This window comes from Chiloscyllium punctatum, chromosome 4, assembly GCF_047496795.1.
Source record: "Chiloscyllium punctatum isolate Juve2018m chromosome 4, sChiPun1.3, whole genome shotgun sequence".
In the NCBI taxonomy this organism is placed as follows: Eukaryota; Metazoa; Chordata; class Chondrichthyes; order Orectolobiformes; family Hemiscylliidae; genus Chiloscyllium; species Chiloscyllium punctatum.
In genome coordinates this window covers 4,686,697-4,714,213 of record NC_092742.1, presented here as the reverse complement: position 1 = coordinate 4,714,213, position 27,517 = coordinate 4,686,697, and the positions used below count along the sequence as shown (strand labels likewise).

The 27,517-nt window shown below is 44.2% G+C and overlaps 1 protein-coding gene across 2 annotated transcripts in view; it reads right to left on the bottom strand.

The window, feature by feature from the left end:
- LOC140476040 (cholesterol 24-hydroxylase-like) overlaps positions 1–27,517 on the bottom strand; it is a 61,099-nt gene that overhangs the window by 24,615 nt on the left and 8,967 nt on the right. For both annotated transcript variants that reach the window (XM_072567980.1, XM_072567981.1), the window contains exons 3-6: positions 26,655–26,736; positions 15,050–15,123; positions 12,327–12,413; positions 3,121–3,259 (exon numbers count right to left, since the gene is read on the bottom strand). In XM_072567980.1, the coding sequence (XP_072424081.1) occupies positions 3,121–3,259; positions 12,327–12,413; positions 15,050–15,123; positions 26,655–26,736 (382 nt within the window). The remainder of the gene's footprint in view (positions 1–3,120; positions 3,260–12,326; positions 12,414–15,049; positions 15,124–26,654; positions 26,737–27,517) is intronic.

Sequence of the window (27,517 nt, the reverse complement as noted above, 5' to 3'; positions counted from 1 at the left end):
TTGAAGCATTTCCTTGTGTTTCATGTTGCCATTTTAGGACAAAATGAACAGTGGGCAGTTCATTGGAATTCTCAAGTCTCCCCTGTGTAACATGTCTCTGTATTTTGCATTCTGCAATACAAACATGGAGGTTCATAGTAAGAAACTTTCTCCGAGAATTATTGTTCAAGATGCTGCAGAGTTTTGTAAGGGCCATTATTTTACCTATGTTCTACTTTACATAATGTACCAGCAAGAGATAGGGTTCAAAATCTGAAGTTTGTTACATTCTGGGTCAGTGCCAGTAAATTAGGGAACCACCTTTATTCAAAAAGAGGAAGAAAGAATGAGGGAATTAACTCCTAATCTAGACAGGGGACAAAATGTCTGCAAATCATCTCCCCAGCTTGGCAAACATACCCACAACTGTGAGAGAATTAACTCATAATCTGAAAGACAGATAGTAAGAGTTTGTACGAGTAATTACATAGGAAAAGAATAACTAACAATCACCATGTTCCTGTAGAGGGTGAGGCTCATGATCTGATTATGGAAAACACAGGGATAGCAGAGGGATTGAAGGGCTATTTTATATGGTTTTCCTATAGAAAACTTTGAAAATATTCCCAAGATACTTAAAAATCAAGTTATGAATGAGAAAATGGAACTTAAAACCAGACAATCTAAAAATTGGCAAATATCCAGAACTAGATGGCTTGCATCCTCGGGTCTGATAAGAAGTGGCTATAGGAATAGTCAATACATTAATGGAATGTAAGAGTAGGGAAAATTTACTGCAGCTGTACAGGACCTTGGTGAGACAGCATAGAGTCATAGAGTTGTATGGCATGGAAACAAACTCTTCAGTCCCACTCTATGCCAACCAGATTAACTAAATTAATCTAGAACTATTTGCCAGCATTTGGTCCATATTGCTCTAAACCTTTCCTATTCATAAACCCATCCAAATGCCTTTTAAATGTTGTAATTCTACCAGCCTCCAGTCCTGGTGGCTCGTTCCAAACACGCACCACCCCCTGTGTGAAAAGTTGCTCCTTAGGTCTCTTTTAAATCTTTCCCCTTTCACCTTAAACCTATGACTTCTAGTTTAGGACTCCTCCAACCCTGGAGCAAAGACCTTAGCTATTCATCCTGTCCATGCCCCTCATAATTTTATCAACCTCTATGTGTCTGCGTGGGTTTCCTCCCACAGTCCAAAGATGTGCGGGCTAGTTGGGTTAGCCATGGGAAATGCAGTGCTATTGGGATAGGATAGGGGGATGGATTTGGGTGGAACGCTCTTTGGAGGGCCAGTGTGACTCAATGGGCTGAACGGCCTGTAGGGATTCTATAAACTCACCCTTCAACCTTTGATGCTCCAGGGAAAAAAGCCATCAGGAATAAATATTGTGTATAATTTTGGTCTTCTAATTTGAAAAAGAATATAATTATGATAAAAGCAATTCAATGAAGGTTCATTCAACTTATTGTTAGAATGAAGGGCTTATCTTATAAAGAAAACCTGAACAGGTTAGGTCTTCAACAGCTGGAATTTAGAAGAATGAGGAACATCCGAGATCTGAAGGGCCATGGGAAGGTGGATTCTGTGTGGATGCAGGTGAGGCTAGAAGTAGGGCACAGATTTTAAGGATAAGAGGCTTTGCTGTTAAGACAGAAATGAAGAGATTTATTTTTCTCTCAGAGGGTCATTAATCCATGGAATATTTTCCTCAAAACCCGCGGTGGTCAGGTCTTTGAAATTATTCAAGGCTGAGTTAGATAGACAAGAAAGCCAAGGTTGAAAAATGGAGCTGAGATGTCATCCAGGTTTGCCATGAGTTATTGAATGATGGGAAAGCTTGAAGGGACAAATAGGCTACTCCTGCCCCTAAATTATAACCACGGATTTAATCCTCGGTTAATCTGATGAGTAAATTGGTGAGAATGTATACAGGAAATTTTAGCTGGTATGAAATAGACTTCAGCACTGGGTTCTCAAGAGGTGTTGATGTATTTTTCTTTCTCATTATCTCTTAGAACCTGCACACCCCATGCTTCTGTTTTCTGGGATGTCATCTCTACAAAACTCTCCTGCAACATGTCCAGTCAGTCTGTGGTTCTGCATTACTAACCCAGTGACATTACCAACGTGCCATCACCTCCCCTGACCTTTGGTAAAGTGATGTACATTTGCCCAAAGTGGGGGAGTGGGGAGGAGTTGAGACTCCAACTGGGTGTGGAGTGGGAATTTTCATGGGACCAGCAGTACTGGCAAATGTCCTTTGCCCTTCATATTTACAGGTGTCTAATCTCCGCTAGCAAAATTCTCACCAAGGGGCATGACAAGTTTCGAGCCTCAGAGGGGGGTAACAGTGAGGTGAGGTTTGGTAAGAAACATTCCCAGAATGCTTGACAGGAACTCCAGTGTCAGATTCGAGTGGTGTTGGAAAAGTACAGCAGGTCAGGCAGCATCCGAGGAGCAGAAAAATCGACGTTTTGGGCAAAAGCCCTTCATCAGGAATGGAGGCAGGGAGCCTCCAGGGTGGAGAGATAAGTTTTGGGGGGGAAAGGGAGCTGGGGAGAAGGTAGCAAAGAGTACAATAGGTGAATGGGGGTGGGGATGGAGGTGATAGGTCAGAGAGGAGGGTGGGGGAAGGTAGCAAAGAGTACAATAGGTGAATGGGGGTGGGGATGGAGGTCATAGGTCAGAGAGGAGGGTGGGGGAAGGTAGCAAAGAGTACAATAGGTGAATGGGGGTGGGGATGGAGGTGATAAGTCAGAGAGGAGGGTGGGGGAAGGTAGCAAAGAGTACAATAGGTGAATGGGGGTGGGGATGGAGGTGATAGGTCAGAGAGGAGGGTGGGGGAAGGTAGCAAAGAGTACAATAGGTGAATGGGGGTGGGGATGGAGGTGATAGGTCAGAGAGGAGGGTGGAGTGGATAGGTGGGAAGGGAGATTGGCAGGTAGGACAGGTCATGGGGATGGCGCTGAGCTGGAAGGTTGGAACTGGGGTAAGGTGGGAGGAGGGGAAATAGGAAACTGGTGAAATCCAGCATCTGCAATCCTCACTTCTGTCCAGTGTCAGGTGACAGGGGAGAACATTGGAGGCAAAAGACACGAGAAGATAAAGTTAGTTCTTACCGACGTGATGACCTCAAGTGTCACACAGTTCAGCTTGCTGTGCATTCCCACTGGAGTTTCACCATCAGATAACTCGCTCAACTTCTCCATTAGGTGTTCAGCCTTCTCATTAAACACATCCATTAACCCCACCAGATACCTGCTCAGAAAATGGCGACACAGAGATATGGAAGCTCCTAGATTGCCTCAAGGTGATTGATTATTTTTAAAGGTGCTTTGACTGATATGAACACAAACACACCAGATATTTCTTTATTCATTCATGGGATGAGGGCTTCACTGGCTCGGGCAGCATTTATTGCCCATCCCTAATTACCCAGAGGGCAGTTAAGTGTTAATCACATTGCTGTGGGTCTGGAGATACATGTAGGCCAGACCAGGTAAGGTCGGTAGATTTCCTTCCCTGAAGGATATTAGTGACTCAGATGGGTTTTTTCCTGACAATCAACGAAGGATTCATGGTCACCATCAGAGTCTAAATTCCAGACTTTTATTGAATTCAAATTCCACCATCTATCATGGCAGGATTCCAACTGGGTCCCCAGGACATGACCTGGGTCTCTGGATTAACAGCCACAATACCATTAGGCCATTACCTTCCATCACTGATTTATATCGAACAAAACTCAACAAACGGCAATGGCAGAGGCTCTTGTGGTAGTGTGGCAACGTACTTGCCTCTGAGCCTGGAGGCCTGGGGCTCAAGTCTAAACACTCCAAAGATAAATAACATCTCTGAATAGGTTAATTAAAAAATATCTAAATGGCAATGGTCAGTTAAGCAACTGAGTGATGTGGATGACACTGGTGTAGTGGTACTGTCAGTAGATTTGGATCCAGCAGCGTAGATTAATGCTCTGAGTGTGTGGGTTCAAATCCCACCAAAGCAGCTGGTGGAATTTACTTAAATCTGGAATTGAAAACTAGGCCCAACGACTGTGAAATTATTGCTGAAAATCCTGCCAGGTTCATGTCCTTTGGGGAGGAAACTGCCATCTTCACCTGATCTGGCCTACATGTGATTGAGACTTCATTAGCCTAGCAGCTCTCTCAGTCAAGGACAACTCTGAGAAATAAATACTGGCCTTGGCAACAACATACTTATCTTGTGAAAGAAAACGGTTTTTAAGAAGATTGCATTGGCTGAGAGAAAATTGTTTTTTAAATATATTCATGGGACATGGGTGTCACTGGCTAGGCTGGCATTTATTGCCTGTCCCTAATTGCCCCTTGAGAAGGCAGCTTCTTGAATTGCTGCAGTGAGTGAGTGGAACAAACTCTTGATGGGGGTGGTGTGAGAAGTTAATATTGATGCATTGAAACAGAAATTGGACAGATTTCTTTCAGAAAGTAGTGTTTTGGAGCTGATTTCTTGAAACATGTTTTGGGTTGAGTCCAGAGCTAATTGTTCAAGAGAGCCCCTGGGTCAGACTGCAGCCAGAGACATTGTCTCAGTGTTCAAACACGAGTAATATGAAAGTGACAGATTCTAAAAACAGCTGCTCCTTCAATCACAGAATAGTTCTCTGTAGTTTTGTATAAATATGGGAGAGAAATCTTGGCCCTTCAGCCCATCAAGTCTGTCAAAACTACACTAATTCAAAGTTAATCTCACTTTTCCACACATAATCTCGAAGGTTATGACATTTCAAGTGCTCGTCCAAGTACTTTTTAAAGGTTGTGAAGTTTCCTGTATCAGCTACCCTCCCAGGCAGAGCTCTCCGAATGAAATGAATGTTTTTCCTCAAGTCCCCTCTAAATCTCATCCCTATCGCTTTAAAAATGCTACTGGCCCTTCAACTAAGGGGAAGAGCTACTTTCAATTCACCATGTCCATCATAACCTTACACACCCGCTATCAGGTCCATTCTCAACCTTTTCTGCTCCACAGAAAACAACCCAAGCTTATCCAGTCTCTCTTTATCGCTAAACTGCTCCACCCCAGGCAACAGCCTGGTGAATCTCCTCTTTCCCTCCCCCCCCATGTAATTCCTCTTTCCTATAGTGTGGGGACCAGAACTGCACACAGTGCTTCAGCGGTGGCCTCACTTTTACAGCTCCAACATGACCTTCTGGTCTTATAATCTGCCATGACAGGTAGGGTCAACTGTCTGTTATGCCTTCTTAACTACCCTATTAACTTGTCTTGCCACCTTCAGGGATCTGTGGACAAACTCCCCAAGATCCCAGTGTTCCTCTGAGATTCCCAGTGTCCTGCCATTCATTGTGCTCTCTTGTTGTGTTATTTCTTCCAAAGTGCATCACCTTACATCAATCAGGATTAAATCCCATCTGCCACTGATCTCCCATCTGACCAATCCGTTTGTATCCTCCTGTAATCTAACACCTTCCTCCTCACTGTCACTCACATGGCCAATCCACAAACTTACTTATCATCATCCCCTCCCCCATTATCATTTATTTTTAACATTACAGCGCAGTACAGGCCCTTTGGCCCTCGATGTTGCGCTGCCCTGTCATCTCCATCTTTTATGAATATCACAAATAATAAGGGACCCAGTACTGATACCTGTGGCATACCACTGCACACTGGGCTTCAATCACACGAACAGCTTTCTACCACCATCCTCTGTCTCCTGTCAGTGAGTTAATTTTAAATCCAACTTTATGAAGTTATACTGGATTCCATGAACTTTTACCTACTTTATCAGTTTCCCATTTGGGATCCTATCAAAGGTCAAACTTCATCAACTGCCCTACCCTCATCTACACACCTGGTCACCTCCTGGAGAAATTCAGTGAAATTTCTTTGGCTTCCTTCTGACAAAGCTATGCTGACAATCCCTGATTAAACCTTGCCTCTCTGATGCAGATTATTTCTTTCCTTCAGAATTTTCTCCAACAGTTTCTCCACCAGCATTGAAGAAATTTTGGTACAAGTCGCCAAGGCAAAGGTATTTTCCACGAGGTGTCTGTGAGGTCTGCAGCTGCTGGAGATCAGCGTTGAGAGTGCGGTGCTGGAAAAGCACAAGGAGCAGGAGAGTGGACGTTTCAGGCCGGAGACCTTCTTCAGTCCTTTCCTGAAGAAGGGTTCCTGCCAGAAATGTCGACTTTCCTGCTCCTCGGATGCTGCCTGACCTGTTGTGTTTTTCCAGAAACACACTCAACGAAGGTAGTTCCCACCCTCAATGAGAAGGATAATGATTGGCAAATGAACCTGGATGGAAGCAGCAGTTTTCAAACTTCATTCTTGTTGCATTTTGCACAAATTCACTGCGAAGGATCTGTTTTTCTATTGAGGCACAGAACAAGAAACAGCTTTCCCTAAAATCAAGCAGCTAGTAACAGCACCACCAATGCTGAGATACCATGATGTCAATGATGATGTCATCCTGCAGTACAATACCTCTGAGACAGAATTCAGAGCAACCTCAAGACAGCAAGGGCAACTGGGGCATTAATGCAAACTAAATGATATCATGTTCAGATTGATAAACAGTGTCTGGCTATTGTCTTTGCTTGTGAGCATTTTAATCTACATGTGTAGCAGGGAGATGAAGTAAGAATAGAATCCAACTACAAGTTTCTGCAAAGCATCTTCAAATATTTCAAACTGCACCAAAGAATGTTTCTTAAATTGTAGAGATATCATCTGGATGTGATATACAAGCAAGGAAGAATTATACATTGCTGACATGCTGTCAAGGACAATAGCTCCATGAAGAAAGGTGAGGCTGCTCACACAGAGTATGAACTCTTCCAACACTTCTACATGATCTGAAAGTCATGACACAGCAGAGACACTGAATCTGAAACAGAAGGGTTTTGCACAAATCAAGTGCACTAAACAAGAGGAATCTCTGTAAATGTTGAGGAAAGGATGACCTGAACACATTAAACACATTCTTGTTGCTATAAGATTGTACTAGGCATTAAGAGAGGATGTGATACTCTAGGATGGCCTTTTGAACAAAGGAGGTGGAATCATTATCCCTAAGAAAATGAGAAAAGAGGGGTTGAAGTGCAAGATATGAAGGAATTGAGTCTAGGAACTGAGGAAAAAGCAAAAGACATTCTCCCCTTGCTGAACATAATGAGATTCAGGGTCACAACTGCTAGCGTAGTGCTTGTAACAACTCCCAAGCTAAATGGATTAAGGAGCCATTCTTGAAACATTATATCTAGACAGACCCTCGTCATCCTCACCATTCCTGCAAGAACTGATTATCTTCTCGATGTCAACCACTATTTTCCCTCCTGGGAAGTAACCAGCTGACACCAATGATTACCAATGAGATTAGTGAATGCCTGAGAGCGGTCATTACGCCATTCTTGACATTGTGATGAGTAACAGTGGCCCTCAGTTCACAAGTGACAAATCCAGCTTTCTAAAAAGGATTCAACAACAATTCATGATCTGTAAGCTAACCCCAATCAAATGGTTGGTGGAGGTTACAGTAAAACTCACTAAAAGGATCATAAATAAATGGACCAGGTCCAGACCTGTACAACACAGGTCTTCAGTGGAGAAATACACCAACTGAAGACATGAAAAAAAATCTGCGCAAAGACTAAAGTTATGTTGCATCATCTTTCCAATAGTGAAAAACCTACTAAAGCCAGAAGCAGTAATAGGTGTGGGTGGAAAAATCAAGGTGAAATTACACTATCAAAGTCAAGTTTGGCAAGAGTACAGGATGACCATCAGTCCCAGAGGACCACTATTCCCCAGCAACAGAAATGGACCAGTAAAAACAGTTGCCATGGAAACATGGCAAGAGAATCCCTAGAGAAGGAACATTATTAGCTTAGATTACTTACAGTGTGGAAACATGCCCTTTGGCCCAACAAGTCCACACTGACCCACTGAAGTGCAACCCACCCAGACCCATTCCCCTACATTTACCCTTTCACCTAACACTACAGACAATTTAGCGTGGCCAATTCACCTAACGTGCACATTGTTGGAGTGTGGGAGGAAACTGGAGGAAACCCATGCAAACACAGGGAGAATGTGCAGGAATTGAACCTGGGTCTCTGGCGCTGTGAGGCAGCAGTGCTAACCACTGTGCCGCCCATTCTGCTGGGAATGAGCAGATACCCAAGAAAGTTGCAATGTAAGCCCATATCTTTAGGGGACCTGCACAATGTAAAGACGATGTGTGCATTACATTTGCAGAGACTGATAAAAGTGGAATTGACTACAAGTAATTCATAGAACATAGAACATAGAAGAATACAGCGCAGTACAGGCCCTTCGGCACTCGATGTTGCGCCGATCAAAGCCCAGCTAACCTACACTAACCCACTATCCTCCATATACCTATCCAATGCCCGCTTAAATACCCATAAAGAGGGAGAGTCCACCACTGCTACTGGCAGGGCATTCCATGAACTTACGACTCGCTGAGTGAAGAACCTACCCCTAACATCAGTCCTATATCTACCCCCCCTTAATTTAAAGCTATGCCCCCTTGTAATAGCTGACTCCATACGTGGAAAAAGGTTCTCACTGTCAACCCGATCTAACCCCCTAATCATCTTGTACACCTCTATCAAGTCACCCCTAAACCTTCTTTTCTCCAATGAAAACAACCCCAAGTGCCTCAGCCTTTCCTCATAGGATCTTCCTACCATACCAGGCAACATCCTGGTAAACTTCCTCTGCACCCGTTCCAGTGCCTCCACATCCTTCCTATAGTATGGCGACCAAAACTGCACACAATATTCCAGATGCGGCCGCACCAGAGTCTTATACAACTGCAGCATGACCTCAGGACTCCGGAACTCAATTCCTCTACCAATAAAAGCCAGTACGCCATATGCCTTCTTCACCGCACTATTTACCTGGGTGGCAACTTTCAGAGATCTGTGTACATGGACACCAAGATCCCTCTGCTCTTCCACACTACCAAGTATCCGATCATTAGCCCAGTACCCCATCTTTTTGTTACTCATACCAAAGTGAATCACCTCACACTTAGCTACATTGAACTCCATTTGCCACCTTTCTGGCCAGCTCTGCAGCTTCTCTATATCCCGCTGTAACCTGCCACATCCTTCCTCACTGTCTACAACTCCTCCGACTTTTGTATCATCCGCAAACTTGCTCAACCAACCTTCTAACCCTTCCTCCAGGTCATTTATAAAAATGACAAACAGCAATGGTCCCAAAACAGATCCTTGCGGAACACCGCTAGTGACGGCACTCCAAGATGAACCTTTGCCATCAACTACTACCCTCTGTCTTCTTCCAGCCAGCCAATTCCTAATCCAAACCTCCAACTCACCCTCAATGCCATATCTCTGTATTTTCTGCAGTAGCCTACCATGGGGGACCTTATCAAACGCCTTACTAAAATCCATATATACCACATCTACCGCTTTCCCTTCATCTACCTCCTTAGTCACCTTCTCAAAGAATTCAATAAGGTTTGTGAGGCACGACCTGCCCTTCACAAAACCATGCTGACTATCCTTGATCACATTATTCTTATCCAGATGTGCATAAATCCTATCCCTTACAATTCTCTCTAAGACTTTGCCCACAACAGAAGTGAGACTCACTGGCCTATAGTTACTAGGATTATCCCTACTCCCCTACTTGAACAAGGGAACCACGTTTGCTAGCCTCCAGTCCTCTGGCACTACTCCTGTAGACAAAGAGGACACAAAAATCAAGGCCAATGGCTCTGCAATCTCCACCCTTGCTTCCCAGAGAATCCTAGGATAAATGCCATCAGGCCCAGGGGACTTATCTATTTTCACCCTTGCCAGAATTTCCAACACCTCTTCTCTACATATCTCAAAGCCATCCATTCTACTTATTCGTGCCTCAGTATTCATATCGACAACAATATCCTGTTCCTGAGTGAATTCATTAAGTAAAAATCAAAAGAACTGCAGATGCTGCAAATCAGAAACAAGCACAGAAATTGCTGGGAAAAACTCAGCAGGTCTGGCAATAATCTGTGGAGAGAAATCAGAGGTAACGTTTTGAGTGCAGTGATTCTTCCTCAGAATCTTTCTGTGTTCAAAGGAACGGTCACTCAACCCGAAATGTTAACTTTGATTTCTCTCCACAGATGCTGCCAGACTTGCTGAGCTTTTCCAACAATTTCTGTATTTGTTTTAGAATTAATTCACTATTTGATAATAAATCATAATTTTACTTGGGACCACGTAAATTGGGAACTGGCATTACTAGTAACTGCAAATGTCAGTGTAGGCAAATTCTTTTTCTGGAAAGTGGATATGTGGAGAAATGCAATCGTGGACAAGTTGGTTTACTCCAGTCATGTGGGCACTGTGTCTGCTGTAAGTGCCTTTGTGTGCAGTCTGTGGCTGACAATAAAAACGCAACAGTGTCTGTGCAAGAGCGAGTACCAGAGTGAGTCTGTGAGTGAAACTGAGTGAGAGTATGTGTGTGTATATGACAGTATGAGAGCTCGTGTTCTATGTATGTGCTTTATTCAGTTGTGTGTGTCAGTTTGTGTCGATGTGTAAGTGTGTGTATATGACAGAGTGTGTGAATGTGTGTGCATGTATGTGTGATTGAGTGTGTGTGTACGTGTGTGTGTGTATGAGTAAATGAAAGTGTGTTTGTGTGTGTATGAGTGAATGAATGTGTGTTTGTGTGTGAAACTGAGCAATACAATGAGTGAGAGTGTATCAGGGTGTGTGTGTGAGTGCCTGAGTCTGTGTGAGATTTTGAGAGAGAGTGCGATAGTGTGTGAATGACAGAGTGACTGTGAATCCTGAGACTGGAAGAGAGCCAGATGCACACACATGTCTCTTCCACCTCCTCCAAAATCCTAAAATCTACCAGACGCCAGGTCACAGCTAGACGGGGTGGTTAAGAAGGCGTTTAGCACGCTTGCCTTCATTGTTCAGACCATTGAGTATAGGAGTTGGGACATCATGTTGAGTTTGTATGGGATATTGATGAGGCCATTTTTGAAGTACTGTGTCCCGTTCTGGTCACCCTGCTATAGGAAGGATATTATTAAACTGGAGAGGGTTCAGAAAAGGTTTACCCAGAGATCGCTGGCACTAGAGGGTTTGAGTTATAAGGAGAGATTGAAAGGCTCGGGCTTTTTTCACCACAGCATAGGAGGTTGAGGGGTGACCATATAGAGGTTTACAAAATCATGAGGGGTATAGATATGGTGAATAGCAAAGGGTGGGGGAGCTCCAGACTGGGGGCATACTTTTAAGGTGAGAGGAGAAAGATTTAAAAGGGATCCGAGGGGCAATGTTTTCAGACAATGAGGTTTATATGTGGAATGAACTGCCAGAGTAAGTAGTAGATGCAGGTATGATTATAACATTTAAAAGACATTTGGACAGGTACATGGACAAGTAAGGTATGAACAGATATGGGCCAAATGCAGGCAAGTGGGCCTAGTTTGGTTCGAGTTGGGCCGAAGAGTCTGTTTCCATGCTGTATACCTCTATGACTGCAGCAAAGCAAAACCCAGGCTGACAGAGAACCTGCTCCTGCACCTCCCCCTTCGTGTACGAGTTCTGTTTAAGCAAGTTTGGAATGTTTGTCACCAGAGGTGAATGTTAGTTCAATGCTAGTTAAATCCAACTACTAGCCTGGTTCTGGTTTCCTGGCTTGGAGTCTGGTTTATCCCTTGTTATCTTTGATTCTCAAACTAAAAGGTATAAAAGAATTGTCAGTTTGTTCTACTACTTGGGCACTTTTTAATGGCCATCTTTATTAATTTCTCAGTTTTTGTTATTTGTTCAATTATTTTGCTCATTAAGCTGTTTATGCTTATTTCACAATTCATCGATTTCTAAACTTCTGTTTTGTGTTGTACCAAACCTTATCTTTTAGAAATTTGTCCTTTGGCCTCTTGTGTAAGAAGAAATTGAATGTGATCCCTTACACAAAGAGATTAAACATGTGTTTGGGAGGAGCTAGTGACTTTGGATTTCTAGGTCCTAAAGCTCCCCACCCACTGGACCTCAGTAGTTACACTGATAAGGCTTAGAAGCATTCCCATCTGTTTACTGTAGGGCCAATGGAGCCTTCAAATCCTCATCTACGTGGAGTTTTACATCGCATTAAAATATTACTATTCAATGCTGCAGGAGATTGTCCTCCGGTTGTAATGATCTGTCCTGCACTAGGGAGATCACTGGTTCAGTAAGCATTACGATTACTAGATTTTGAGCCTGATCAGCATTAAGCAGAAAGAATAAAACAGAGTTTAAAACCAGAAGTGAATAGTTACGAGTGGCTGAAGGAGGGATCCATCACCCTGCGCTGCATGTACCAGTGTCTGTGATCGGTATCAGTCAGTAAACCACGTCCTAAAAACCTGGGAAAAACAACATGACAATACCGAGATAGTAACCATTGTACAGGAATGCTGGAATTAAAACTCTTGCAACTTCATAAAGTCCAGAGAATATCAGTGTTACTGTGAGGAGTATATCACATCTTTTTACAGTGAAGGGAGTGGGATATATCAAAGTGTTACAGTAAGGGGTGTGGGGTATATCAGATTGTTACAGTGAAGGGTGTGGGTATGTCAGATTTTTACAGTGAGGGGTATGGGATATATCAGACTGTTACAGTGAGGGATGTGGGGTAGATCAAACTGTTACAGTGAGGGGTGTGGGTATGTCAGAGTGTTACAGTGAGGGGTATGAGATATATCAGACTGTTACAGTGAATGGTGCAGGGTATGTCAGTGTTACAGTGAGGGATGCAGGGTGATCAAAGTGTTACAGTGAGGAGTGCAGGATATATCAGAGTGTTACAGTGAGGGGTGCTTTTTATATCAGACTGATATAGTGAAGGGTGTGTGTTATATCAGAGTGTTACAGTGAGGGGTGTGGGTACATCAGACTGTTACAATGAGGGGTGTGGGATATATCAGAGCATTACAGAGAGGGGTACAGTATATGTTATATCAGAGTGTTAGAGCGAGGTGTGTGGGGTATATCAGTGTGTTACAGTGAGGGGTGTGGGGTATATCAGAGTGTTACAGTGAGGGGTGTGGGATACATCAGTGTTACAGTGAGGGATGTGGGGTATATCAGTGTGTTACAGTGAGGGGTGTGTGTTATATCAGAATGTTACAGTGAGGGGTGTGAGGTATATCAGTGTTACAGTGAGGGGTGTGGGGTATATCAGTATTACAGTGAGGGGTGTGTGTTATATCAGAGTGTTACAGTGAGGGGTGCGTGTTATATCAGTGTTACAGTGAGGGGTGTGAGGTATATCAGTGTGTTACAGTGAGGGGTGTGGGGTATATCAGAGTGTTACAGTGAGGGGTGTGGGATACATCAGTGTTACAGTGAGGGATGTGGGGTATATCAGTGTGTTACAGTGAGGGGTGTGTGTTATATCAGAATGTTACAGTGAGGGGTGTGAGGTATATCAGTGTTACAGTGAGGGGTGTGAAGTATATCAGTGTGTTACAGTGAGGGGTGTGAGGTATATCAGTATTACAGTGAGGGGTGTGTGTTATATCAGAGTGTTACAGTGAGGGGTGCGTGTTATATCAGTGTTACAGTGAGGGGTGTGAGGTATATCAGTGTTACAGTGAGGGGTGTGGGGTATATCAGTGTGTTACAGTGAGGGGTGTGTGTTATATCAGAATATTACAGTGAGGGGTGTGAGGTATGTCAGTGTTACAGTGAGGGGTGTGGGGTATATCAGTGTGTTATAGTGAGGGGTGTGGGGTATATCAGTGTGTTACAGTGAGGGGTGTGAGGTATATCAGTGTTACAGTGAGGGGTGTGTGTTATATCAGAGTGTTACAGTGAGGGGTGTGTGTTATATTAAAGAATGTTACAGTGAGGGGTGTGAGGTATATCAGTGTTACAGTGAGGGGTGTGAGGTATATCAGTATTACAGTGAGGGGTGTGGGATATATCAGTGTGTCACAGTGAGGGGTGTGGGGTATATCAGTGTGTTACAGTAAGGGGTGTGAGGTATATCATTGTTACAGTGAGGGGTGTGGGGTATATCAGTGTGTCACAGTGAGGGGTGTGTGTTATATCAGAATGTTACAGTGAGGGGTGTGGGGTATATCAGTGTGTCACAGTGAGGGGTGTGTGTTATATCAGAATGTTACAGTGAGGGGTGTGGGGTATATCAGTGTGTTACAGTGAGGGGTGTGGGGTATATCAGAATGTTACAGTGAGTGGTGTGGGGTATATCAGTGTTACAGTGAGGGGTGTGTGTTATATCAGTATTACAGTGAGGGGTGTGGGCTATATCAGTGTGTTACAGTGAGTGGTGTGTGTTATATCAGAATGTTACAGTGAGGGGTGTGGGGTTTATCAGTGTTACAGCGAGGGGTGTGTGTTATATCAGTGTTATAGTGAGGGGTGTGTGTTATATCAGAATGTTACAGTGAGGGGCGTATGTTATATCAGTGTTACAATGAGGGGTGTGAGGTATATCAGTGTGTTACAGTGAGGGGTGTGTGTTATATCAGAATGTTACAGTGAGGGGCGTATGTTATATCAGTGTTACAGTGAGGGGTGTGAGGTATATCAGTGTGTTACAGTGAGGGGTGTGTGTTATATCAGTGTTACAGTGAGGGGTGTGTACCATTTCACTGTTACAATAAGATTAGATTAGATTCCCTACAGTATGAAAACAGGCCTAACAAGTCCACACCGACCCTCTGAAGATCAACCCACCCCAACCCTATACTTACCCCTCACCAGACAATTTAGCATGGCCAATTCACCTGACGTGCACATCTTTAGATTGTGGGAGGAAACCGGAGCACCCAGAGGAAACCCTCGCAGACACGGGGAGAACGTGCAAACTCCACACAGACAGCTGCCAGAGGCTAGAATCAAACCCGGGTCCCTAGTGCTGTGAGGCAGCAGTGCTAACCACTGAGCCACTGTGCCACCCCCAGGGATGAGAAGAATCTTTGAAGGGCATGTGTTGACTTTGACTAATTTGTTTGAGCTCAGATCCACATACCTTTTACCAAAAAGGTTGAAGAGGAGATCGTATGTGTAAGGGTCTTTGGGATATTTTGGTGACATCAAGAATTCCTGCAATAAAAAAATGATATAACTGAACTGTGATACTTTGGTAATTTATTCATTTTCTGCATCTAACATCTCTAATTTTCACTGTTATCACTGAGAGGGCCACAGCTCCTACCAGTTAATGTTTCTGCATTTGGCCCAGGGCCACACCTTAGTCATTGGCCTTGCAGTTGGAATTTCAGGATAAGGCTTCAGGGAGATGTACTGGAGCTAGATTAGATTAGTTATGGTGTGGAAACAGGCCCTTCGGCCCAACAAGTCCATACCAACCCGCCGAAGCGCAACCCACCCAGACCCATTCCCCTACATTTACCCCTTCTGCGATGGGCTGTCTATATGTGGACACTCAGATCGGATCTTCCTGCGATGGCCTTACATTTGAAAAGCCTATTGACAGTCAGCATTTCGACATAGACAAGAGGAGTGGACACTTGAGGACGAGATACCTTGCAGACTGTGACCCTTTCTCTCCAGGAAAACACATACAGTTCCAAAGGCACCGCAATGTGTTCCAGTTTCCACACTTCGTGTGTGTGAGACTGAATGTAAGAAAGTTCATGAAGGTAAGCTCCCAGAGCCACACTTAAGCGATGGGGCAGGATCAGACTCACCCTGACGTTTGAGCTTGTTACGCCGTTCAATAGACCATGGCTGAAACTCTTCACCATGAAACTCTTCTCTTTCCCATCTGACCCCCTTCTCCCTTGATTCCCTTTGTGTCCAAAAATCTATCGGTCTCAGTCTTTGATGGTCAATGACAGAACAGCCACACCTCTCTTGGGGGCCACAATTCTAAAGGTGCTCCATCTTCTGAGTTGCAAGATTTTTGCATCTTGTTTTGAAATGGCAGATCCCTAAATACTGAACTAGGATTCCTAGTTCCACATTCTCAAACCAGGGGAGGAAGCAGCCCCTCAGTTCTACCCTGTCAAGTTCTCCAAGAAGAAGATCCTCTTGCAGTCTTTAACTTCCAGGAAGTACAGGCCCATTCCAGTCACTCTCCCATAATAGGACCTGCCTCATCTCAGGAATCAATCTGGTGAGTCTTTGTCACATTCATTCTAGAGCAGGATTTCTTAAGGAATGAAGACTGCGTGTCTCACCCAAGCCCTGGGTAACTGGAGCAAAGTCAGTCCCATGCCTTTTCTCAGCCAATGCTTCATATGAAGCTTTCAGGAAGATTCATTTCCTCAATTTGTTTACTAAGAGATACTGAGGGCAGGACTTAGACCATGAATTAAAGCAATTAATTCAGGGCAGGAAAAGGATCCACCCTCTGACTTTCTGCTTTGCTTTTGGTTTCATTTAACACTAGCATTACTAACAAAACCATTATGGAGCTAGCATTACAACAGTTAACCACATTGAGTGTTGAGGTTAATGACATAAAAATCACATGACACCAGGTTATAGTCCAACAGGCTTAATTGGAAGCACTAGCTTTCAGACCGCTGCTCCTTCATCCACACTCCGAAAGCTAGTGCTTCCAATTAAACTTGTTGGACTATAACCTGGTGTTGTTTGATTTATAACTTTGTCCACCCCAGTCCAACACCGGCATCTCCAAATCATTGATAAATCACAGCTGTCATTAATGACCTGCACCTTTAACACAGAAAATTGCCTCGAGGCAGTTGACATAAGAGATTACCAAATAAAATTAGGCACTGAGATATTTATGGAGGAATTATTAACCAAAAAGATTTTGATGAGCAGTGGCAAAGTAGGCCATTCAGCTTTCACAACTGTGCAAGGTCGCTGCCAGAACAATCAGCTAGTGCTATTCCCTGGCGATTTGGAGAGAAATCCCAGGGTGAGGGCCCAGACAGCTGAAGGAACAGGCTGTTACACTTTGGGAGGTGTATATCAGAGTGTCACAGTGAGAGGAGGGGGGTATATCAGAGTGTCACAGTGAGAGGAGGGGGGTATATCAGAGTGTCACAGTGAGAGGAGGGGGGTATATCAGAGTGTCACAGTGAGAGGAGGGGGGTATATCAGAGAGTCACAGTGAGAGGAGGGGGATATATCAGAGAGTCACAGTGAGAGGAGGGGGGTATATCAGAGAGTCACAGTGAGAGGAGGGGGATATATCAGAGAGTCACAGTGAGAGGAGGGGGGTATATCAGAGAGTCACAGTGAGAGGAGGGGGATATATCAGAGTATCACAGTGAGAGGAGGGGGGTATAGAGAGTATCACAGTGAGAGGAGGGGCTATACCAGAGTGTCACAGTGAGAGGAGGAGGTATATCAGAGGCTCACAGTGAGAGGAGGGGGATATATCAGTGTCACAGTGAGAGGAGGGGGGTATATCAGTGTCAAAGTGAGAGGAGGGGGGTATATCAGAGAGTCACAGTGCGAGGAGGGGGGTATACCAGAGTGTCACAGTGAGAGGAGGGGGATATATCAGTGTCACAGTGAGAGGAGGGGGGTATATCAGTGTCAAAGTGAGAGGAGGGGGGTATATCAGTGTATTATAGTGAGAGGAGGGGGATATATCAGAGTGTCACAGTGAGAGGAGGGGGGTATATCAGTGTATTATAGTGAGAGGAGGGGGATATATCAGAGTGTCACAGTGAGAGGAGGGGGGTATATCAGTGTATCACAGTGAGAGGAGGGTGGTGTATCAGAGTGTCACAGTGAGAGGAGGGGGGTACATTAGAATGTCACAGTGAGAGCAGGGGGGGGTATATCAAGAGTGTTACACTGTGGGGTTTGTGTTATATCAAGAGTGTTACAGTGACAGGTGTGTGTTATATCAGAGTGTTATAGTGACGTGTGTGTTATATCAGAGTGTTACAGTGAGGGGTGTGTGTTATATCAGAGTGTTACAGTGACAGGTGTTTGATATATCAGAGTGCTACACTGAGGGATGTGTGGTATATCATAGCATTACAGTGATGGGTCAATGTTATATCAGAGTGTTACACTGAGGGGTGTGTGTTATATCAGTGTGTTACACTGAGGGGTGTGTGTTATATCATAGCATTACAGTGATGGGTCAGTGTTATATCAGAGTGTTACAGTGATGGGTGTGTGTTATATCAGAGTGTTACAGTGAGGGGTGTGCCTTATATCAGAGTGTTACAGTGAGGGGTGTTTGTTATAGCAGAGTGTTACAATGAGGGGTGTATGTTATATCAGAGTGCTACACTGAGGGGTGAGTGGTATATCAATGTTATACTGAGGGGTGTGTATTATATCAGAGTGTACAGTGACGGGTGTGTGTTACATCAAAGTGTCACAGTGAGTGGTGTGTGTAATATAAGAGTGTTACAGTGAGGGGTGTGCATTATACCAGAGTGTTACGTTGACGGGTGTGTGCTATATCAGAGTGTTACACTGAGGGATGTGTGTTGTATCAGAGTGTTACAGTGACGGGTGTGTGTTATATCAGAGTGTTACAGTGACGGGTGTGTGTTATATCAGAGTGTTATAGTGAGGGGTGTGTGTTATATCAGAGTGTTATAGTGAGGGGTGTGTGTTATATCAGAGTGTTACAGTGAGGGGTGTGTGTTATATCAGAGTGTTACAGTAATGGATGTGTGTTATATCAGAGGGCTACACTGAGGGGTGTGTGTTATATCAGAGTGTTCAGTGACGGGTGTGTGATATATCAGAGTGTTATAGTGACAGGTGTGTGATATATCAGAGTGTTACAGTGAGGGGTATGTGTTATATCAGAGTGTTACAGTAATGGATGTGTGTTATACCAGAGTTTTACAGTGACTGGTGTGTGATATATCAGAGGGCTACACTGAGGGGTGTGTGTTATATCAGAGTGTTACACTAAGAGGTGTGTATTATATCAGAGTGTTACAGTAAGGGTGTGTGTTGTATCAGAGTGTTACTCTGAGGGGTGTGTTTTATGTCAGAGTGTCACAGTGAGTGGTGTGTGTAATATAAGAGTGTTAAACTGAGGGATGCGTTTTATATCAGTGTGTCACACTGAGGAGTGTGTGTAATATCAGATTGTTACAGTGACGTCTGTGTGTATCAGAGTGTTACAGTGAGGGGTATGCCTTGTATCAGAGTGTTATAGTGACATGTGTGCGTTATATCAGAGTGTTACAGTGAGGGATGTGTGTTATATCAGTGTTACACTGAGGGGTGTGTGTTATATCAGAGTGTTACAGTGACGAATGTGTACTATATCAGAGTGTTACAGTGACAGGTGTGTGTTATATCAGAGTGTTTCACTGAGGGGTGTGTGTTATATCAGAGTGTTACAGTGACAGGTGTATGTTATATCAGAGTGTTACAGTGATGGGTGTGTGTTATGTCAGAGTGTTACAGTGATGGGTGTGTGCTATATCAGAGTGTGACCGTGAGGGATGTGTGTTATGTCAGAGTGTTACAGTGACGGGTGTGCGTTACATCAGAGTGTTACACTGAGGGGATGTGTGTTATATCAGAGTGTTACAGTGACAGGTGTGTGTTATATCAGAGTGTTACAGTGAGGGGTATGTACTATATCAGAGTGTTACACTGAGGGGTGTATGTTATATCAGAGTGTTACAGTGACGGGTGTGTGTTGTATCAGAGTGTTACAGTGAGGGATGTGTGTTATATCAGAGTGTTATACTAAGGGGTGTGTGCTATATCAGAGTGTTACAGTGATGGGTGTGTGTTATGTCAGAGTGTTACAGTGATGGGTGTGTGTTATATCAGAGTGTTACAGTGAGGGGTGTGTGTTATATCAGAGTGTTTCACTGAGGGGTGTGTGTTATATCAGAGTGTTACAGTGACAGGTGTGTGTTATATCAGAGTGTTACAGTAATGGATGTGTGTTATATCAGAGTGTTACAGTGAGGGGTATGTACTATATCAGAGTGTTACATTGATGGGTGTGTATTATGTCAGAGTGTTACAGTGACAGGTGTGTGTTATATCAGAGTGTTACAGTGAGGGGTGTGTACTATATCAGAGTGTTACAGTGACGGGTGTGTATTATATCAGAGTGTTACCGTGAGGGGTGTGTGTTATATCAGAGTGTTTCACTGAGGGGTGTGTGTTATATCAGAGTGTTACAGTGACAGGTGTGTGTTATATCAGAGTGTTACACTGAGGGGTGTGTGTTATATCAGAGTGTTACACTGAGGGGGTGTGTGTTATATCAGTGTTACAGTGATGGGCGTGTGTAGTATGAGAGTGATACAGTGAGGGGTGTGTGTTATATCAGAGTGTTACAGTGACGGGTGTGTGTTATATCAGAGTGTTACACTGAGGGGTGTGTGTTATATCAGAGTGTTACAGTAATGGATGTGTGTTATATCAGAGTGTTACAGTAATGGATGTGTGTTATATCAGAGTGTTACAGTGACGGGTGTGTCTTATATCAGAGTGTTACACTGAGGGGTGTGTCTTATATCAGAGTGTTACACTGAGGGGTGTGTGTTATATCAGAATGTTACACTGAGGGGTGTGTGTTATATCAGAGTGTTACATTGATGGGTGTGTGTTATGTTAGAGTGTTACACTGAGGGGTGTGTGTTATATCAGAGTGTTACAGTAATGGATGTGTGTTATATCAGAGTGTTACACTGAGGGGTGTGTCTTATATCAGAGTGTTACAGTGACGGGTGTGTGTTATATCAGAGTGTTACAGTGAGGGGTATGTACTATATCAGAGTGTTACACTGAGGGGTGTGTGTTATATCAGAATGTTACACTGAGGGGTGTGTGTTATATCAGAATGTTACACTGAGGGGTGTGTGTTATATCAGAGAGTTACATTGATGGGTGTGTGTTATGTTAGAGTGTTACATTGATGGGTGTGTGTTATGTTAGAGTGTTACAGTGATGGGATGTGTGTTAGAACATAGAACATAGAACATAGAACAATACAGCACAGAACAGGCCCTTCGGCCCACGATGTTGTGCCGAACTTCTATCCTAGATTAAGCACCCATCCATGTACCTATCCAAATGCCGCTTAAAGGTCGCCAATGAATCTGACTCTACCACTCCCACGGGCAGCGCATTCCATGCCCCCACCACTCTCTGGGTAAAGAACCCACCCCTGACATCTCCCCTATACCTTCCACCCTTCACCTTAAATTTATGTCCCCTTGTAACACTCTGTTGTACCCGGGGAAAAAGTTTCTGACTGTCTACTCTATCTATTCCTCTGATCATCTTATAAACCTCTATCAAGTCACCCCTCATCCTTCGCCATTCCAACGAGAAAAGGCCGAGAACTCTCAACCTATCCTCGTACGACCTACTCTCCATTCCAGGCAACATCCTGGTAAATCTTCTCTGCACCCTCTCCAAAGCTTCCACATCTTTCCTAAAGTGAGGCGACCAGAACTGCACACAGTACTCTAAATGTGGCCTAACCAAAGTCCTGTACAGCTGCAACATCACTTCACGACTCTTGAATTCAATCCCTCTGCTAATGAACGATAATACTCCATAGGCCTTCTTACAAACTCTATCCACCTGAGTGGCAACCTTCAAAGATCTATGTACATAGACCCCAAGATCCCTCTGTTCCTCCACCTGACCAAGAACCCTACCATTAACCCTGTATTTCGCATTCTTATTTGTTCTTCCAAAATGGACAACCTCACACTTGGCAGGGTTGAACTCCATCTGCCACTCCTCAGCCCAGCTCTGCATCATATCTAAGTCCCTCTGCAGCCGACAACAGCCCTCCTCACTGTCCACAACTCCACCTATCTTTGTATCATCTGCAAATTTACTGACCCACCCTTCGACTCCCTCATCTAAGTCATTAATAAAAATTACAAACAGCAGAGGACCCAGAACTGATCCCTGCGGAACTCCACTTGTAACTGGACTCCATGCTGAATATTTACCATCTACCACCACTCTCTGACTTCGACCGGTTAGCCAGTTTTCTATCCAATTGGCCAAATTTCCCTCTATCCCATGCCTCCTGACTTTCCACATAAGCCTACCATGGGGAACCTTATCAAATGCCTTACTAAAATCCATGTACACTACATCCACTGCTCTACCCTCATCCACATGCTTGGTCACCTCCTCGAAGAATTCAATAAGACTTGTAAGGCAAGACCTACCCTTCACAAATCGGTGCTGGCTGTCCCTAATCAAGCAGTGTCTTTCCAGATACTCGTAAATCCTATCCCTCAGTATCCTTTCCATTACTTTGCCTACCACAGAAGTAAGACTAACTGGCCTGTAATTCCCGGGGTTATCCCTATTCCCTTTTTTGAACAGGGGCACAACATTCGCTACTCTCCAGTCCCCTGGTACCACCCCCGTTGCCAGTGAAGACGAGAAGATCATTGCCAACGGTACTGCAATTTCCTCTCTTGCTTCCCACATAATCCTAGGATATATCCCGTCAGGCCCGGGGGACTTGTCTATCCTCAAGTTGTTCAAAATGTCCAACACATCTTCCTTCCTAACAGGTATCTCTTCTAGCTTATCAGTCCGTTTCACACTCTCCTCTTCAACAATACGGTCCCTCTCGTTCGTAAATACTGAAGAGAAGTACTTGTTCAAGACCTCTCCTATCTCTTCCGACTCAATACACAGTCTCCCACCACTGTCCTTGATCGGACCTACCCTCGTTCTCGTCATTCTCAGGTTTCTCACATACGCATAGAATGCCTTGGGGTTATCCTTGATCCTATCCGCCAAGGAGTTTTCATGCCCTCTCTTAGCTCTCCTAATCCCTTTCTTCAGGTCCCTTCTGGCTATCCTGTATCCCTCCACTGCTCTGTCTGAACCTTGTTTCCTCAACCTTATGTAAGCCTCCTTCTTCCTCTTTACTGGACATTCAACCTCCCTCGTCAACCAAGGCTCCCTCACACGACCATTTCTTTCCTGCCTGATCGGTACATACATATCAAGGACACGTCGTATCTGCTCCTTGAAAAAGTTCCACATTTCCACCACATCCTTCCCTGACAGCCTATGCTCCCAACGTATGCTCCTCAAATCCTGTCTTACAGCATCGTAATTTCCCTTCCCCCAATTGTAAAAACTTCCTTGTTGTGCGCACCTATCTCTCTCCATAACCAAGGTGAAAGTCACAGAATTGTGGTCACCATCACCAAAATGTTCACCCACTAACAAGCCCACCACTTGTCCCGGTTCATTACCGAGTACCAAATCCAATATGGCCTCCCCTCTGGTTGGACAATCTACATACTGCGTTAGAAAAGCTTCCTGGACACACTGCACAAACACCGCCCCATCCAATCTACTTGATCTAAAGAGCTTCCAATCAATATTTGGGAAGTTGAAGTCGCCCATGACTACGACCCTGTGGCTTCTGCACCTTTCCAAAATCTGTTTCCCAATCTGTTTCTCCACATCTCTGCTGCTATTGGGGGGCCTATAATAAACACCCAACAAGGTGACTGCACCTTTCCTATTTCTGACTTCAGCCCATACTACCTCCAGAGGCAGATCCCCCTCAAACTTCCTTTCTGCAGCCGTTATACCATTTCTAATTAGCAATGCCACCCCCCCTCCTTTTTTACCACCCTCCCTAATCTTACTGAAACATCTGTAACCAGGAACCTTCAACAGCCATTCCTGTCCCTCATCTATTCATGTTTCCGTGATGGCCACAACATCGTAGTCCCAGGTACCGATCCACGCCTTAAGTTCACCCACCTTATTTCTCTTGCATTGAAGTATACGCACTTGAGCCCATCTCTGTGTCCGCAAGTAGTCCCTGTCAGTGCTACCTTCTCCACAGCCTCCCTACAGTCTTGGACATCCTGACACACAGCTAGCTTACTTGCTGGACTACAAGTCCGGATCCCATCCCCCTGCCAAATTAGTTTAAACCCCCCCCGAAGAGTGCTAGCAAACCTACCCCCCAGGATATTGGTGCCCTTCTGGTTCAGGTGCAACCCGTCCTGTTTATACAGGTCCCACCTTCCCCAGAATGCAGTCCAATTGTCCAAATATCTGAAGCCCTCCCTCCTACACCATCCTTGCAACCACGTGTTCAACTGCACTCTCTCCCTATTCTTTGCCTCTCTGTCACATGGCACCGGCAACAACTCAGAGATGACGACTCTGTCTGTCCTAGCTTTTAGCTTCCAGCCTAACTCCTTGAGCTCTTGAATGACCTCCCCACCCCTCTTCCTACCTATGTCGTTGGTGCCAATGTGTACCACGACTTCTGGCTGCACACCCTCCCCCTTAAGGATTCTGAAGACATGGTCCGAGATGTCTCGGACCCTAGCACCCGGGAGGCAACAAACCATCCGAGAGTCTCGCCCATGTCCGCAGAACTGCCTGTCCGTCCCTCTAACTAGAGAGTCCCCTATAACTAGCACTCTCCTCTTCTCCCCCTTTCCCTTCTGAATCTCAGAGCCACAGACCCCTTCACTGCAGCTTACACCTGCAAGGCTGTCCCCCCCCAACAGTTTCCAAAGCTGTATACTTATTTTTTAGGGGAACGACCACAGGGGATCCCTGCACTGCCTGTTTCTTCCCCTTCCCACCTCTAACTGTTACCCAGCTACCTCTGTTCTCCGGCGTAACTATGTCCCTGTAGCTTCTATCGATCACCCTCTCAGCCTCTCGAATAATCCTCAGCTCATCCAGCTCCAGTTCCAGTTCCCTAACTCGTTCGGTGAGGATCAGGATCTGACTACATTTCCTGCACACGAGTGTTATATCAGAGTGTTACAGTGACAGGTGTGTGTTATATCATAGTGTTACAGTGACGGGTGTATGTTGTATCAGAGTGTTACTCCAAGGGGTGTGTGTTATATCAGAGTGTTATAGTGATGGGTGTGTGTTATATCATAGTGTTACAGTGAGGGGTGTGTGTTATATCATAGTGTTACAGTGACGGGTGTATGTTGTATCAGAGTGTTACTCCAAGGGGTGTGTGTTATATCAGGGTGTTACCCTGAGGGGTGTGTGTTATATCAGAGCATTACAGTGATAGGTCAGTGTTATATCAGAGTGTGACAGTGATGGGTGTGTGTTATATCAGAGATTTACAGTGAGGGGTGTGTGTTATATCAGAGTGTTACAGTGACGGGTGTGTGTTATATCAGAGTGTTACACTGAGGGATGTGTGTTATATCAGAGCGTTACAGTGACGGGTGTGTGTTGTATCAGAGCGTTACAGTGAGGGGTGTGTGTTATATCAGAGTGTTACAGTGAGGGGTGTGTGTTATATCAGAGTGTTACAGTGACGGGTGTGTGTTATATCATAGTGTTACAGTGACGGGTGTGTGTTATATCATAGTGTTACAGTGACGGGTGTGTGTTATATCATAGTCTTACACTGAGGGGTGTGTGTTATATCAGAGTGTTACAGTGAGGGGTGTGTGTTATATCATAGTGTTACAGTGACGGGTGTATGTTGTATCAGAGTGTTACTCCAAGGGGTCTCTGTTATATCAGAGTGTTAAACTGAGGGGTGTGTGTTATATCAGAGTTTTACAGTGACGGGTGTGTGTTGTATCAGAGTGTTATACTGAGGGGTGTGTGTTATATCAGTGTTACAGCGATGGATGTGTGTTATATCAGTGTTACAGTGAGGGATGTGTGTTATATCAGAGTGTTACAGTGATGGGTGTGTATTATATCAGAGTGTTCCACTGAGGGGTGTGTGTTATATCAGAGTGTTATAGTGAGGGATGTGTGTTATATCAGCGTGTTACAGTGAGGGGTGTGTATTATATCAGAGTGTGACACTGACGGGTGTGTGTTGTATCAAAGTGTTACCGTGAGGGGTGTGTGTTATATCAGAGTGTTACCGTGAGGGGTGTGTGTTATATCAGAGTGTTACAGTGATAGGTGTGTGTTATATCAGAGTGTTACAGTGACGGGTGTGTGTTATATCAGAGTGTTACACTGAGGGGGTGTGTGTTATATCAGAGTGTTACAGTGACAGGTGTGCGTTATGTCAGAATGTTACAGTGATGGGTGTGTGTTATATCAGTGTTACAGTCAGGGATGTGTGTTATATCGGAGTGTTACAGTGACGGGTGTGTGTTATATCAGAGTGTTACAGTGACGGGCGTGTGTTATATCAGAGTGTTACAGTGACGGGTGTGGTACAAGAAAGCAAGGTGCAAGAGGTGACAGTGGGAAGAATGCAGACATTCCAGACGGTTGTATGGTTGGCGTGGTCACAGAATTAGGGAGGGGTTGGTGACAAGGCCAAGCGAGTGTTATATCTTCGCAAACATTCACATCCTGAGAATGAAGAAATCCCAAAGGTTTGAGTTCTGTGGGGGAAGAAAGTTTAAATAGGAGTCCTATTTAGCTCTTTATCTGACCATCCATCACGCTGCTTAAATGTGTGCTGGCTTTTCTGTTGAAGAAATAAAAATCATGACATACATCAAAAAATAAAACTAATGGTAAGAATGTGTCAGGTTCGATATTTGTGGCAATAGGAGATTTCAGAGGACCATGGACTATTACAGGGTCAACTGTAGGAGACACTCAAGGTGACGGAGTAGCTAAATGCTCCAGGTAAAATGAAAATCACGCAGTAATCTAGAATCTCATCACTAGTCTAATCACTCTGCAAGTAAATAAAGGTTATTCCCTACCTTTATTGCCTCAGGGTGTGTGACAATAATTGACACACGGTGGAAAACATTCAGCCGAACAACCGGTCCATACTTCTCACTCCTAAAACAATCAAAACATTCGTTATAGCAAACTTCAGTCTGCTGTTCTGAAAATGCTTTACAATTAGTATTCCTTGGAGGTCTTACGTTTTGGAGGATTGTAGAAAAATTTAATGATTTCAAGTGTTATGGAAATACTTTGAGTTTTTTTTAAAAAGAGGTTAAAAGGTCACTGTGGATATTGGAGATTTTTTTAGCAAGGCTTACCAGAACTCCCATGACTGGTGATAACTATTTCCTTTGCCTGTTGGAACAGAGGCTGGCGCAGGGAGCTGCTGCTTTTATCTGCTTCAGCTGGAGGACTAGTATTCTGTGAGGAAGGGCTCCCATTTTTGGAAACAAAACCTAAAGAACCCTCTGAGTTCTGGACTAAACCTGCTAGTTTGCCTGAAAGGTTGATTGCAGCAACTTCTGAATATTGTATTTTCTGAGCAAGCTTTGTTTGAAAGATTCCAGAAACCACCGTATGAACTTGACCAAACCTGCCTGAACAACACCGCTTTATCCATCTGCCTTCACAAACAATCCATTCTTGAAAGTTGTTTTTTTCAGAAAGCCAATCCGTGCAGAAAGAAAACTTTTTGTCTGTTTGCACTAAGTCTATGTGGGGGTGGGGAGTGTGGGGGGGTATTTAAAGGGAGACTGTGTCTTAAAAAAATTACTGCAACTTCATTGTATGAAATTTGATTTGATAATAAACCGATAATTATGTTTATTGATAAACCTGGATGATGGAACTTTCTGTTAAAATCCTGACGTAGATAAGGTATGTGATTGGGCAG